The 13958-nt window shown below is 37.2% G+C and overlaps 1 protein-coding gene across 1 annotated transcript in view; it reads right to left on the bottom strand.

The window, feature by feature from the left end:
- The window catches only part of ABTB2 (ankyrin repeat and BTB domain containing 2), a 191216-nt gene that overhangs the window by 16079 nt on the left and 161179 nt on the right, over positions 1 to 13958 (bottom strand). Inside the window, exons 9-13 of the mRNA XM_070761369.1 lie at positions 12722 to 12857; positions 8907 to 9133; positions 2272 to 2450; positions 356 to 461; positions 143 to 245 (exon numbers count right to left, since the gene is read on the bottom strand). Of these exons, the coding sequence (XP_070617470.1) occupies positions 143 to 245; positions 356 to 461; positions 2272 to 2450; positions 8907 to 9133; positions 12722 to 12857 (751 nt within the window). The remainder of the gene's footprint in view (positions 1 to 142; positions 246 to 355; positions 462 to 2271; positions 2451 to 8906; positions 9134 to 12721; positions 12858 to 13958) is intronic.

Below are 13958 nucleotides of genomic sequence, written 5' to 3'. Positions count from 1 at the left end.
ACTTGGAATACTCGCATGTGGAGCAGCTCGTATCTAGAGGTACCACTGTAGGTTATTTGTCCATACAGGTGAACAAGTGTACCGTGTGCTGTAACTTTGCATAATTCAGTACCAACTACTACTCGCTGAAGGAGAAACTCACTTATTTGAAGCAGTAACCAAGAGAACCTTATGAGCATAAAACAGTTTTCCTTCCACTTGAAAGGTCACATCAGACATATCTTTGTTATTTAGAAAGTGTGGATCTGCATAGGAGAGAAAAAAAGGGGAAGTTTAATTAGATTTCACTATAGAGAAACACAATAAGAAACCAATATCCACCAAATAACTGCTGATTGAAGGTTAGCTATGTTACCTAGGCGGGCTGGCAGTGCCTTTCTGATTTCAGGAATACTGGGGATGGGGCTGCTTCCATAGCAGTGACTAAAGATAGCTGCGAGATGCTGGCTGATGGAGTCATTCTGTGAATAGACAAGTTAAAGGAACATATTATTCTGCTTTTATTATATACAGGAGAGAAAAAGATAAGACATTTGAATTCATCTCTTTGCCAAGGAGGAATGCAATACTCACAGAGGGAACAATAACAGTATCTACATTTAATAATAATAATAATAATAATAATAATAATAATAATAATAATAATAATTTGGAGAGGGATGGCATACAAGTCTAATTTATTATTATTATTATTATTATTATTATTATTATTATTATTATCACATCACGCAGTCTTCGGGCACTTCCCAAGCACCTAGGACTGCGTGATGTGATGATGATGATGATAATGATAATGATAATAGAAACATAGAAAGATGATGATAATGATAATGATGATAATAATAATAATAACAACAACAACAATAATTTATTAGACTTGTATGCCGCCCCTCTCCGAAGACTCGGGGTGGCTCACAACAGCAATAAAACAATACAGTACAAATCTAATAGTTAAAACTATGACTAAAAACCCGCTATCTTAAAAAAACAATCAATACTATACAATCACAATCACACATAACTCTTAATGGTCAGAGAAGGGGATACGTTAATTGTCCCATGCCTAGCGACATAGATAGGTCCTTTATTGGGATTTTAGTTTGTAATTTGAAACCTATATGTTTATCTAAAATAAACAAAATTACTTTTTCAACCTACAGGTGGTCTCTGTTTTTAGCAAAGGCTCATGAGTTTGAGAGGTCTGCACAGTATTTCTGTTGATCCTATCCAGTACTTCTGGATAGAGAGCTCTGAGGTTGAGACACTATCCCAGTTTAGGATTCACAGACCAAAGTGCTCTTTCCGCCACTGATCATGTTAACCTTTACTTTCCACATAACCGCATCTATGAAAGATCTAAGGATCTCTTGTACTTAAGAAATATAAAATTAATTGAGCTAGATTTTTTTGAACTGTTTTTGCCATTTTTGTCTTATTCCAATCTCTAGTATTCCAATCCTCTAGTATTGTTAATACTAGAGGAGGATTGATCAACAAAACTACTTATTTTGTAAAGGTACTGGTGGTTTTGAGATTTATATATTTATATAAATGGAAGACACTATATTGTAAATTGTACATTCAGTTGTGAGAGAGTTTAAAATATTATTAACGTGTGGGGCTGAATTTATGAACGAATGATTTTATTAAAGATTCAGTCATTACAGATACACCGAAGAGAAGCTGGTCATACTTTGGTCCAAAAATGGCTCTCCCCACATCCCCAGAGGTCTTCTGGAGGCCGGAAATGTTCAAATTGGGAAATGGGCCATTTCTGGTCACCAGAGGGCCTCCAGGAGGGAGGCTGTTTTTGCCCTCTCTAGACTCCTAGACAGACTCTGAAGCCTGGGGAGAGCAAAAAAACCAAAACTTCCAGTCCAACCGGAAGTCAGCCATCAGAAATTTTCCACATCTGAGGACCTCTGGGGTGTGGGTGGGGAAGGCCATTTTTATCCTCTCTGGGCTCTTAGAAAGGCTCTGGAGCTTAGGGAGAGGAAAAATCGGCCTCTCCCACCCCTCCGGGGCACAAAACAGTCTATTTCCCAACTACCAGTGGGCCTAGAAGGTGCAAAAATCAGTTGGCCAGCGCGTGCACTACTGTGGCTCTGGTTCACCATCATAGGTATAGTGCATTATTGGCATGTCTTGCCCAGGCCAAAGATCACCAAAATGATATAACCGTTTGAGATCTCTGGATTCGTGCCTCAAAAATGAAGTTAGGAAAGGAGGCTAGGGAGCTAAAGTGATGTGTACAGTTTTAGAATAGCTTACCTTGCTGGTTCTGAGGATTTCAAACATTAGTTTCAGTCCCTCATTCACTAGCTCTTCATTGTATTCTTCTTCTTTAATGGTGACAAATTCCCGTAGGAGGTTCTGTACCACTGAGTAACGAGACTGATAAAAAGTTGTTCGTAGTGACTCGATCCATACATGCAGCTTCCATGGGATTCCTGGAACAATTCCGAAAGAAAGGGAAAATACAATTTTATTAACTAATGTGTACATTCAACTGATAAGAGGCAAATACGTACTCTGTATCAAATCGAGATGTTTAGTTTTAATATTCTAATAGCACTAGAAACCTATTTATAGAGTATGACACAGAGTGGCACAGGGGGGTATAATATTCCAAACAGCTATATAAGAGAAGAGCAACAAAGATGATTAGGGGACTAGAGGCTAAAACATAAGAAGAATGGTTGAAGAAACTGAGCATGTCTAGTTTAATGAAAAGAAGGACCAGGGGAGACATGATAGCAGTGTTCCAATATATCAGGGGCTGCTACAAAGAAGAAGGATCAAACCTGTTCTCCAAAGCACCTGAGGATAGAACAGGAAGCAATGGATGGAAACTAATCAAGGAGAGAAGTAACTTAGAACTAAGGAAAAATTCCCTGACAGTCAGAAATGTTGATCAGTAGAAGAACTTGCCTCCAGAAATTGTGAATGCCCCAACACTGGAAGTTTTTAAGCAGAAGTTGGATAACCATCTATCTGAAATAGTGTAGGGTTTCCTGCCTAAGCAGGGGGTTGGTCTAGAACAGCGTTTCCCAACCGGTGTGCCGCGGCATACTAGTGTGCCGCGAGACATGGCCAGGTGTGCCGCCAAGCTCTAGCTGGGCGGGGCGCTGCCGGTACTTCCGTCCTGGGGCTCCCGCTCGCAGCTGTCCCCCGCCTCCTGCTCGATGCCGCGGTTTTCGGTGCTCTCCTGCTGGGCCCCAAAGAAGGAAGGCAGGAAGAAGGAGAGCTCCATTCTTCACGCCTTTTTCCCGCCTTCCTTCTTTGGGGCCCAGCAGGAGAGCGCCGAAAACCACGGCATCGAGCAGGAGGCGGGGGACAGCTGCGAGCGGGAGCCCCAGGACGGAAGTACCGGCAGCGCCCCGCCCAGCTGGAGCTTCTCTGGCGTCGACGGCAAGTGTCCTTTGTGGCCCGGTGGGAGGGCACTGGCAATGGGAGCAGGGGGGGGGGGGTGGCCGCAGCGGCCGCAGGCAGTCGCGGGGAGATGGCGGCGGCGAGAGGGATCGCTCTCTCTCTCTCTCTCAGCTGACTGCAAGCGGGAGCCCTGACGGTGGCGGTTGGACGTGCTGCTGGACGTCGTACATGCTGGCGCTGCGTGCCTGGCATATACGGTGTCCAGCACCACGTCCAGCTGCCGCCATCAGGGTTCCCGTTTGCAGTCAGCTGAGAGAGAGAGAGAAAGAAAGAGAGACATATAAGAGAGGCAGAGAGAGAAAGAGAGACATAGCAAGAGAGGCAGAGAAAGAGAGACAGAGCAAGAAAGAGAGACAGCAAGAGAGGCAGAGAAAGAGAGAGAGAAAGAGAGAGAGAAAGAGAGACATAGCAAGAGAGGCAGAGAGAGAGAAAAAGAAAGAGAGACATAGCAAGAGAAAAAGAGAGACTTAGCAAGAGAGGCACAGAGAGAGAGAAAGAGAAAGAAAGAGAGACATAGCAAGAGAGACAGAGAGAGAGAAAGAGAGAGAAAGAAAGAGAGATAGCAAGAGAGGCAAAGAGAAAGAAAGAGACATATAGCAAGACAGTGAAAGAGAGAGAGAGCAAGCGAGAGAGAAAAAAGCAAGAAAGAGATAGCAAGAGAGACAGAGAGAGAGCAAGGGAGAGAGAAAGACATAGAGGAAGGGAAGGAGGGAGAGAGAAAGAGAGCAAAAAAGAGAGGAAGAAAGAAAGAAGGGATGGAGAGAGAGAAAGAAGGGAAGGAAGGAAAAGAGAGAAAGAGGGAGAAATAGAGCGAAAGGGAGGAAGAGAGAGGGGTTTTTTGTCCAAACTTTTCTTTAGCCTGCCCCCCCCCTTCAGTGTTCCCCAGGATTTTGAAAATATGAATAATGTGCCGTGGCTCAAAAAAGGTTGGGAAACACTGGTCTAGAAGACCTCCAAGGTCCCTTCCAACTCTGTTATTATTATTATTATAGATGTGATTATCTTTTAAATATTACTATAAAAAATAGCAGAACTTAACATAATTAAAGAACCTGTTTTTGTTTCATGTACATAGATGATATGCTTAGTATCATGGATGCATGATAACAGTTCCCACACTACTTAGAAACATAGAAACATAGAAGACTGACGGCAGAAAAAGACCTCATGGTCCATCTAGTCTGCCCTTATACTATTTCCTGTATTTTATCTTAGGATGGATATATGTTTATCCCAGGCATATTTAAATTCAGTTACTGTGGATTTACCAACCATGTCTGCTGGAAGTTTGTTCCAAGGATCTACTACTCTTTCAGTAAAATAATATTTTCTCATGTTGCTTTTGATCTTTCCCCCAACTAATTTCAGATTGTGTCCCCTTGTTCTTGTGTTCACTTTCCTATTAAAAACACTTCCCTCCCGGACCTTATTTAACCCTTTGACATATTTAAATGTTTCGATCATGTCCCCCCTTTTCCTTCTGTCCTCCAGACTATACAGATTGAGTTCATTAAGTCTTTCCTGATACGTTTTATGCTTAAGACCTTCCACCATACTTGGATGGATTGTATAATTATTTATCTCCATTGTCACAAATCTCCTAATGACTAGACATCTCCATCTGCACAAAAGAATGCGGTATATTCTAGTTAAGTAGGAAGAATGTGAAGACATTTCCGCCCTGAGTCCTTGGAGAGGGGTGGCATATAAATCCAATTAATAAATAAAATAAATAAATTTCCAGGCATGGTACTGGAACAGTGGTGGGTTCAAAAGAGTCTCTTTTAGGGAGGAAAAAGGTGCGTCTTATACTCCAAAAAATACAGTAGATGGAATCCCTATCCCTAGCTCCAATTCAAATTATAACCCAAGAGCAGGTACATCAGCAAATAAGATTACTACAGAACAATATGGGTGAAAAGAGAATCAAGAAAAAAAATCCTGCTTCTTTAGTCAGTGTTTCTTTTGCTTCCTCAACTTGTCAGCAAAAATGAAAGGCGAGGAAAGAACTCCTACTAGAGTTCTCTTGAGTCCTAAATGAGAAATTTGCAGGAATGCTCTTTTTCATACAAGAATAAAGATTAGAATTCAGATGCTATTTCTCCTTCAAACATAATTTCAGTTCTAGGGAAATAATGCATAGCAGGGCAGAACCTCTATTCAAGTTTGAAAGTAGAAAGAAGAAATCCAATCATGTAGGGCTTGTAACCAAATGACCCATTTTACATAGCTGTTCAAATGGCAAATTTGATCTTCATCTCTGATTAGTTCTATATTCTTAATCTAATGTTTTTAAACTTAATTTAAAAAGATCTTGCACTGGATCGCGTCTCACTTAAGCAGCAAAAAACATTTGAGAAGATCACGTGCCCTAATAATGAGAGGGCTCTTTCATTTTAATGTTTGCTTAATGCATTTTCAAAAGGTCTGATTTCCTCCTTAAAGAAGAAGATTCAAACACTCCAAAGTTTTAAGAAACAATTTTCCAGCACTTAAGAGGATTAGCGCATGTGGCTGTTTCTTAATAGTCAATCTTTATTTCAGGACAATATATCTTTATTTCAGGATAATGGTTATAACTGCCAAAGCTGAAGTTTCTTTATTGCCAAAGCATTCCCCTATTACTGTAGTTCACTTATGTCACCAATGATGTATATTTTGTAGCACAGTCTACAGCAATAATTCAGTATAATAAAACTGATTCTTCATCTTTTTCCAAATATTCCTTCTGAAATAAATTAGAATGCAACTAAACCCATATCGCATCTCAGACATTAACACCCTCAAAAATGTCCAGAGATACTTCACCAGAAGAGCCCTGCATTCCTCCTCCCGTAACAGAACACCATACGAAACTAGACTTACAATCCTGGGCCTAAAAAACTTAGAACTAAGACGCCTTAAACATGATCTAAGTATTGCCCACAAGATTATATGCTGCAATGTCCTGCCTGTCAACGACTACTTCAGCTTCAACCACAACAACACAAGAGCACATAACAGATTCAAGCTCAATATTAACCACTCCAAACTTGACTGTAAAAAATACGATTTTAGTAATAGAGTTGTTGAAGCGTGGAACTCATTACCGGACTCCGTAGTATCATCCCCAAACCCCCAACATTTTACCCTTAGACTGTCCACGGTTGACCTCTCCAGAGGTCAGTAATGCACTAGAGTGCACTAGAGTGTCTTCCGTCCCCGTCCTATTGTCTCTCCTGTATCCCATATATCTTCTCTTCTATCCCTATATCTTTCTTCTATTCTCTCATTGATTATTTTATCCTATACTCTCTCTTCTATTCTTTCTCTAATTCTATTTCCTCGAAGGTGTCCTCTATTACCTTAATTGTGTATTATTGTGTATTGGACAAAATAAATAAATACAATAAATAAATTTTTACAACATATATTATCTTGTATGTCAATGGATCAAAAAGCCCTGACTTAACGTAGCTTCTGATTTTCTTTGCAGCAAGAATTAGTGTAGATGTAGGAAGCTATAAGCTACTACTTCCTATTTCTTTTCATTCTTTTTGCACTCTCATTTCTTTTTTTAAAAAATTTATATCCCACCTTTACTATTTATATAAATAATTCAAAATGGCAAACATATACAATATACATCCCCATTTTAAATGGCCAAGACAGATCTTTAAATCTTGATCTTTTGCTTTCTAGCATGGTGCCTTAACCACTAGACTTACTATTTTAAATCTTCTTTTTAAAAATTAATTAAAAAATATACTAAAACAAGCCCTGTCTTGTTCATTTCTTGAACTATTGCCATAAAATTCTATGTGCCCATCAGGAAGACACTTTGTTCAGAATGCAGTAGCAATAGCAATACCATCTACACTTATTTGTGTCTTATTTTTGTTAATTTTCAAACCGGGTACTCTTCCATATTCTTCTATTGAATTTATTAATTTTACTATTGAAGTTAGAGGGTCTTCTAGTATAAAGACTATATCATCTGCAAAAGCCTGAAGTTTGTATGTTTCTTTTTAAACTCCTAGGTCTTTAATATTTTTATCTTTTCTTATTTTTATCAATAAAGTTTCTAATGTTAGAATAAATAACAATGGTGAAATAGGGCAACCTTGTCTGACTCCTCTTTGTATTTCAAACTTTTCTGTTTGGTCCTTATTAAGAATAATTTTAGCTGTTTGAGTGGAATATATAGCATCAATTAGTTGAAAAATTTACTTCCAAAATTCATTTTATTCAGTTGTAATTTCATAAAAGACCAGTTGACATTATCAAATGCTTTTTTTGCATCTAAAAATATTAATGCCATTTGTTTTTCTGGATGTTGTTCATAATATTCTAAAGTGTTTATAATTGTCCTCAGATTATTTTTAATCTGCCTATTTGGTAAAAAAACATTTTGGTCTTCATGTATTATTCCAGATATAATACTTTTTAGTCTATAAGCATATATTGAGACAAAGATTTTATAGTCAACATTTAGTAATGAAATTGGTCTGTAATTTTGAATCTTTTTCTTTTTCAATTTCTGGTTTATGTATTAAAGTTATTACAGCTTCTGTCCAAGTTTTGGGAATTTTACCATCTAAAATTATATCGTTAAAAATCTCTAACATGTTTGTTAAAAGTATGTTACTATTTAACTTATAGAATTCCACCGGAATGGTATCGGGGCCGGTCACTTTATTATTATTTTTACTCTTAAGTACCTGTTGTAATTCAAACATAGTAAAAGGTGTTGTTTTTGTTGTTATTCTTCTGTTAAAGAAGGTAAATCTATTGAACTTAGAAAATCAAAGGCCTTCCCCTTTGTTTATATCTTCTTTTTGGTATAATTTTTTGTAAAATTGCCACACTATCTCCTTATCATCAGTTCTATGTCTAAGTATGCCTTTATTGTCTTCTAGTTCTTTTATTATTCTAGATTCTCTTTGTTTCCTTAATTTATCATCTACATTTATATACCGCTTTTCAGTGCTTTACAGCCTTTTCTAAGTGGTTTAGAGAATCAGCATATCCAGGTCCTCATTTTATCCACCTCGGAAGGATGGAAGGATGAGTCAAGCTTGAGCCTGGTGAGAGTTGAACTGCCAAAGTGCAGGCAGCTGGCAGGCAGCCAACGGAGCCTGCAGTACTGCACCCTAACCATTGTGCCACGATGGCTCAGTAACGTAGGTAATTAATTGGCAAAATCTTGCCTGCAGAAACCCAGACAATCACTATATGGCAGCAAAGAGATTACAGAAGCCTCCTCTTCATCTAGTAATAGTTTGATTTTTTTAAAACAATCTGATCAGGTGGCCTTTTAAAATAAATCCAGCATTAAACAAACAAAAAGCAAACAAACAAGGAAACATACATACATACATACATACATACATACATACATACATATATAATACACACACAGAGACACATACAAATGACTTAAGGAATTTTTCCATGTCTCACAATGATAAGGAGACTCAAAAACAAAATCTTACCAAGTACTCTCAGTTCCATTGTGATGTCGACATAGCCATGCTCCGCACTGTAATACATGGCCTCCTGTAATGCTTTCATTCTGGTTTTGCATAACTTAACTTGGCCCTCATTAGAACTTCCTTGGCTGGAAGTATCGCTTTCTACGCCTTCTGCTAAAATCTCTTCCAGCGAGAGAACATCTCCCTTTGACTGCTGTGGTTGGGTCAACAGCTTGCGCAGGACATTTCTGTAAAGTGAAAGCAAAAGGAGACAGTGGTGAAATCCATTTTTTTTTTACTACTGGTTCTGTGAGTGTGGCTTGGTGGGTGTGGCAGGAGAAGGATACTGCAAAATCCCCATTCGCTCCTCACTCCTGGGAAAAGGATATTGCAAAATCTCCATTCCCACCCCACTCTGGGCCCAGCCAGAGGTGGTATTTGCCAGTTCTCTGAACTACTCCAAATTTCCACTACCGGTTCTCCAGAACCTGTCAGAACTTGCTGGATTTCATGCCTGTATACAGAGCTGGAAACTATGAAATAACTCAGTTTGGTAATTTGGTTAGTAAATGCCTATGCCCGCAAATATAATTTTAACGATGTCAAGGAATCTTTCTAGACAAGCAAGAGAAACACAAAGGTGGAATTTAGCAACATTATCTCTTTTAAATCTTTTACTGAAATATTCACGAGGCCTCATATAAATTTACACTATAACCATACCTTGCAATTAAAAACAATCTTGCTTGTTTTAAATTGCCACTAGCAGCTGCTTTCTGTGAATTGGACGTAAGGATATAGTGTGTGTCAGTCTGTATTTATACTGGAAATTTTAACACTAGTAAAAATAACTGATAAAAACGTATGTAGAATAAGAAAGGAAAAAATAAAAGTGAGAAATAAAAAAGCGCAAAGTATTAAAAAATAATAGAAAGATAAAATAAAAAAGTAGAATTTCTATAGACATTATATATATTAAGGGAGATAGTGGACAGCCTTGTCTCACTCCTTTTTTAATATCGAATGTATTGGTTAAATCTCCATTTATAATTATCCTTGCCTTTTGTTTGGAGTATATTTTATTTATTGTATTTTCAAAGTTCTCTCCTAAATCCATAGTATTTATTAATTTTTTGAAAAAGTTCCAATTGAGGTTATCGAAGGCTTTCTCAGCATCTAGAAATTAGAGGGGAATCATCAATACAGGGCACCCAAATTAAACAACAAATTTATAAAACACAGGCCTTCGCTGATGATCTGGTCTTCTTCTTAGAGAATCCAGTTAGCTCAATGATATATTTAGTAAAAGAATTAGAGAACTATGGGAAAGTGGCCGGCTTAAAAATAAATAGGAACAAAACTAAAATATTAACCAAGAATTGTAATCAAGATTTAAACAAATTATTAATAAAAGAAACAGGTTTTCAAATAGAAAAGAAAATTAAATATCTAGGGATTTGGTTTACGACAAGGTATTCTTCACTGAAAGAACTAAATTATACAAAATTATTAACAAAAACAAAAGAAGATTTAGAAAAATGGTCAAAGTTAAATCTATCCTTAATGGGAAGGATCAATACAATAAAGTCTAATATACTTCCAAGGTGGCTCTATCTCTTCCAAACAGCACCAATACAACTAAACAAATCGTTCTTTGCTAAAATAAATAAAATAATTTCTAAATTTATCTGGTGCAATAAAAAACCTAGAATAAACATGAAAGCCCTACAAGATTTAAGAACAAGAGGAGGATTCGGTTTACCCAACTTAGAAATATACTACCAAGCCACTAAATTACTATGGATTAAAGAATGGGTCAACCTTGAAAATCCTAGAATTCTAACAATAGAAGGCCACGATATAAATGAAGGATGGCACGCACATTTGTGGGAAAAAGAACACTCAAAACATTCTCACTTTAAACAACACCAAATTCGGAATACACTATTGACACACTGGCGGAAAGTCAGGAAAAAATACTATAATGAAATTCCCAGATGGCTATCCACTCTAGAAGCTCAAATTCATTCAAACATAATAAGCCAAGAACAAAAAATAACCTACGAAGCCCTATTAAACACTAAAGGAAGTCTTAAAACTAGAGAAAGACTTAAAGAGGAAGGTATAGTAATAGATTGGCTTCCATATTACCAAATTCAAAGCAGATATAAAAGGGACTTGGTACAATTTGGAATATGTAATAAACAAAATGAAATAGACAAAATATTGATAGGATCTGACAAAAAATTTATAACTAAAATGTATATTTATCTATTAAACTATGAAAACATTGAAGAAATTGTTAAACCTAACATGATATCTTGGATGACCAACTTTGGATATGCAATTCAGCTAGAAGACTGGGAAAAACTATGGTCAGTTAATTATAAGATGACTTTGTCAACACCATATAAAGAAAATCTTTATAAAATGTTCTTCCGATGGCATTATGCGCCAGCACGCCTAGCCAAAATGAATGTAAACATTAGTAACAAATGTTGGAAGTGTAAAAAAGAAGTGGGAACATACTACCACATATGGTGGCAATGTAACGAAGCAAAAAAATTTTGGATTCAAATTAGGGCATGGATGGAAGAAATATTGGGCTATAAAATTGAAATAAAACCGGAAATGTATTTATTAGGCATAATTAGAGGCAAACATAGCAAAGAAAATTACTACTTAATAAATCACTTACTTACTGCTGCAAGATTAGCATATGCACAAGTCTGGAAACAAGACAAGATTCCAAACAAAGAAACGGTAATTAAAAAAATATTAGACTGCGCCAAATTTAGCAAATTAACATACGAAATTCAAAACCAACAAAATAAGGACTATTACAAAGTGTGGGAAAAAATTTACAACTGGGTGGAAATCAAGAAAAAGGTATAGTAAATAGAATTGTTAAAAAATAAATCTTGTAAATATATTAAGTGTAAATGTTTAATGTTGTATTGTTTGATGTCTAAATGTTTGTAAGTCATATAAAATAAAATAAAAATATTAAAAAAAAAAGTAGAAAAAGATAGAAAAAGATATTAAAAAGTTGCCTTTTAATCTTCACAGCATATTTAAGTATAATAATTTTTTAACCTCTCTGAATAAGATTATATCATGATTTTCTCTTTTTGATAGTCTATCTTGTCTAAGCACCAAAGCCATAAATCACAACCTCCTTTTTTTCCTTTTTACACAAAAAAAATCCATAAGGGTTAAGGTTGTATAGTCTGTCAAGGATTGCTAAAGGTATACATTTTTTAAAATTCTAAATCTCTCTTGCAGATACTCTCTGTTGCTGGTTTTTTTCCTACCCCAAGGTGCTTGAGCCTTTGGTAATTTGGATGTTTTCTATTACAGTTTGAAGTTTCAAATCAATGGTTCTCCATTAAAAAACAACGTAACAAAATATACTAATTTGGAAATATGAATTTTGTTCCTGATGGTAGCAAAAATATGAATAGTTGGGTGATATTTATAAAATGGTTTAAAATTCAGTAATGCTAGGAGACAGTAACTTGATGAATAAAATTATGTTAGGCTACAGAGATGCCCTGGCAAAACTACTGTTTCTATCATGTGACACCTGGTAAATGAAAAAGTAAAGGAGAGACCATTATTCTCTGAGCTTGTACTGCAGTCCATAATCCACAGTGTCCTTTGCAATGTTATTGAACCATTCAGAGGCCTTTCATAATGTCCTGTGAAGAAACCCAAATAAATCCCTTGCTCTGGGTACTGATATAAAGCACAGAAGGAAAAAGAGCTTACATCTCTTCTCCTGTCATCCATGGGGCACATCTGTCTACACTTACGAATCTATGCCTATGATTTACCTATGTCCATGAGCAGCAGCGTGGCTAAAACAGTTCATGTCTTCATGAAGTGATGAGGAGATCCCATTGGCCTCCAGCATACTCAGAAGGGGATCTGCTCCTCGGCTCAGCAGCAAACTGACCAGCTCATAATTGCCTAGAAATGCAAACAGTTGTATTGGTTTGCTTTTTTTTTGGTAAAGTTGTAAGACAGCAGTTAATTATTATTATTTATTAGATTTGTATGCCGCCCCTTTCCGTAGACTTCCTTCCTTCCTTCCTTCCTTCTTCCTTCCTTCCTTCCTCCCTCCTCCCTTCCTTCTTTCTTTCCTTCCCTCCTTCCTCCCTCCTTCCTGTCTTCCTTCCTCCCTCCTTCCTTCCTCCCTCCCTCCCTCCCTTCCTTCCTTCCTTCCTCCTTCCTTCCTTCTTTCCTTCCCTTCCCTCCCTCCTTCCTTCCTCCTTCCCTCCTTCCTTCCTTCCCTCCCTCCCTCCTCTCTAATTTGTACTAGTAATCCTACATTTGATAAGATGTGGGGACCAAAACTCACATATACAGTAAATGTAGAAATGTTGGTAGATATTTACATGCACTCCATTATTTTCTATTATAGTTTCCATTCCCCCATAAGGGAGAAAGAATCATGCCAAGTGGATCTATGTGCATTCACAAGGATTATATCAAGGGTGAAATGCTCCCGGTTTGCTCGTGCCTGTCAGTTGTTGGAGAATCGGTAACAAAGGGAGCGTGCCCGGACACCGCCATTTTGGTTATTTTACCCTCTTTACATGCAGAAAGAACCCAAATTGCAGCATCTGGATGGGTGGGAGGAGCCTCACGATCTCTTCACGACTCTCTGTCAGACTACTTACAGGCAAGAGCGAACTGGGATTACATATTATCTTGTATACATACGCTAAGTAAAATTCATCCTTTCATAATCCTACGCAGTCTCAGTGCCCTACTGCAAACAGGCTGCCAGGAACTGCATCCCTATATTAAATAAAAAATATTCTGCACCTTTGAAAATAGCGTTTCTTCCAAATTTGGGGATTTTGACACTTTATACTCAGATTGAAACTCAAATAGATATTGGAGGCAATTGTTTTAAGATTATGTATCCATACCAATAGTTCCTAACTTCCACAACTTTAAGATATGAAAACTTCAATTCCCAGAATTCTGCAGTCAGATGATCCTGGGAGCTGAAGTTGCTGAGGTTGAGAAATCTCTAAACTTTATTAGGGATGAAAATGCAAC

The sequence above is a fragment of the Erythrolamprus reginae genome, chromosome 1, assembly GCF_031021105.1.
Source record: "Erythrolamprus reginae isolate rEryReg1 chromosome 1, rEryReg1.hap1, whole genome shotgun sequence".
NCBI classification, from domain to species: Eukaryota; Metazoa; Chordata; class Lepidosauria; order Squamata; family Dipsadidae; genus Erythrolamprus; species Erythrolamprus reginae.
The sequence above is the reverse complement of the archived record's forward strand: the minus strand, read 5'-3'. Positions and strand labels throughout refer to the sequence as shown.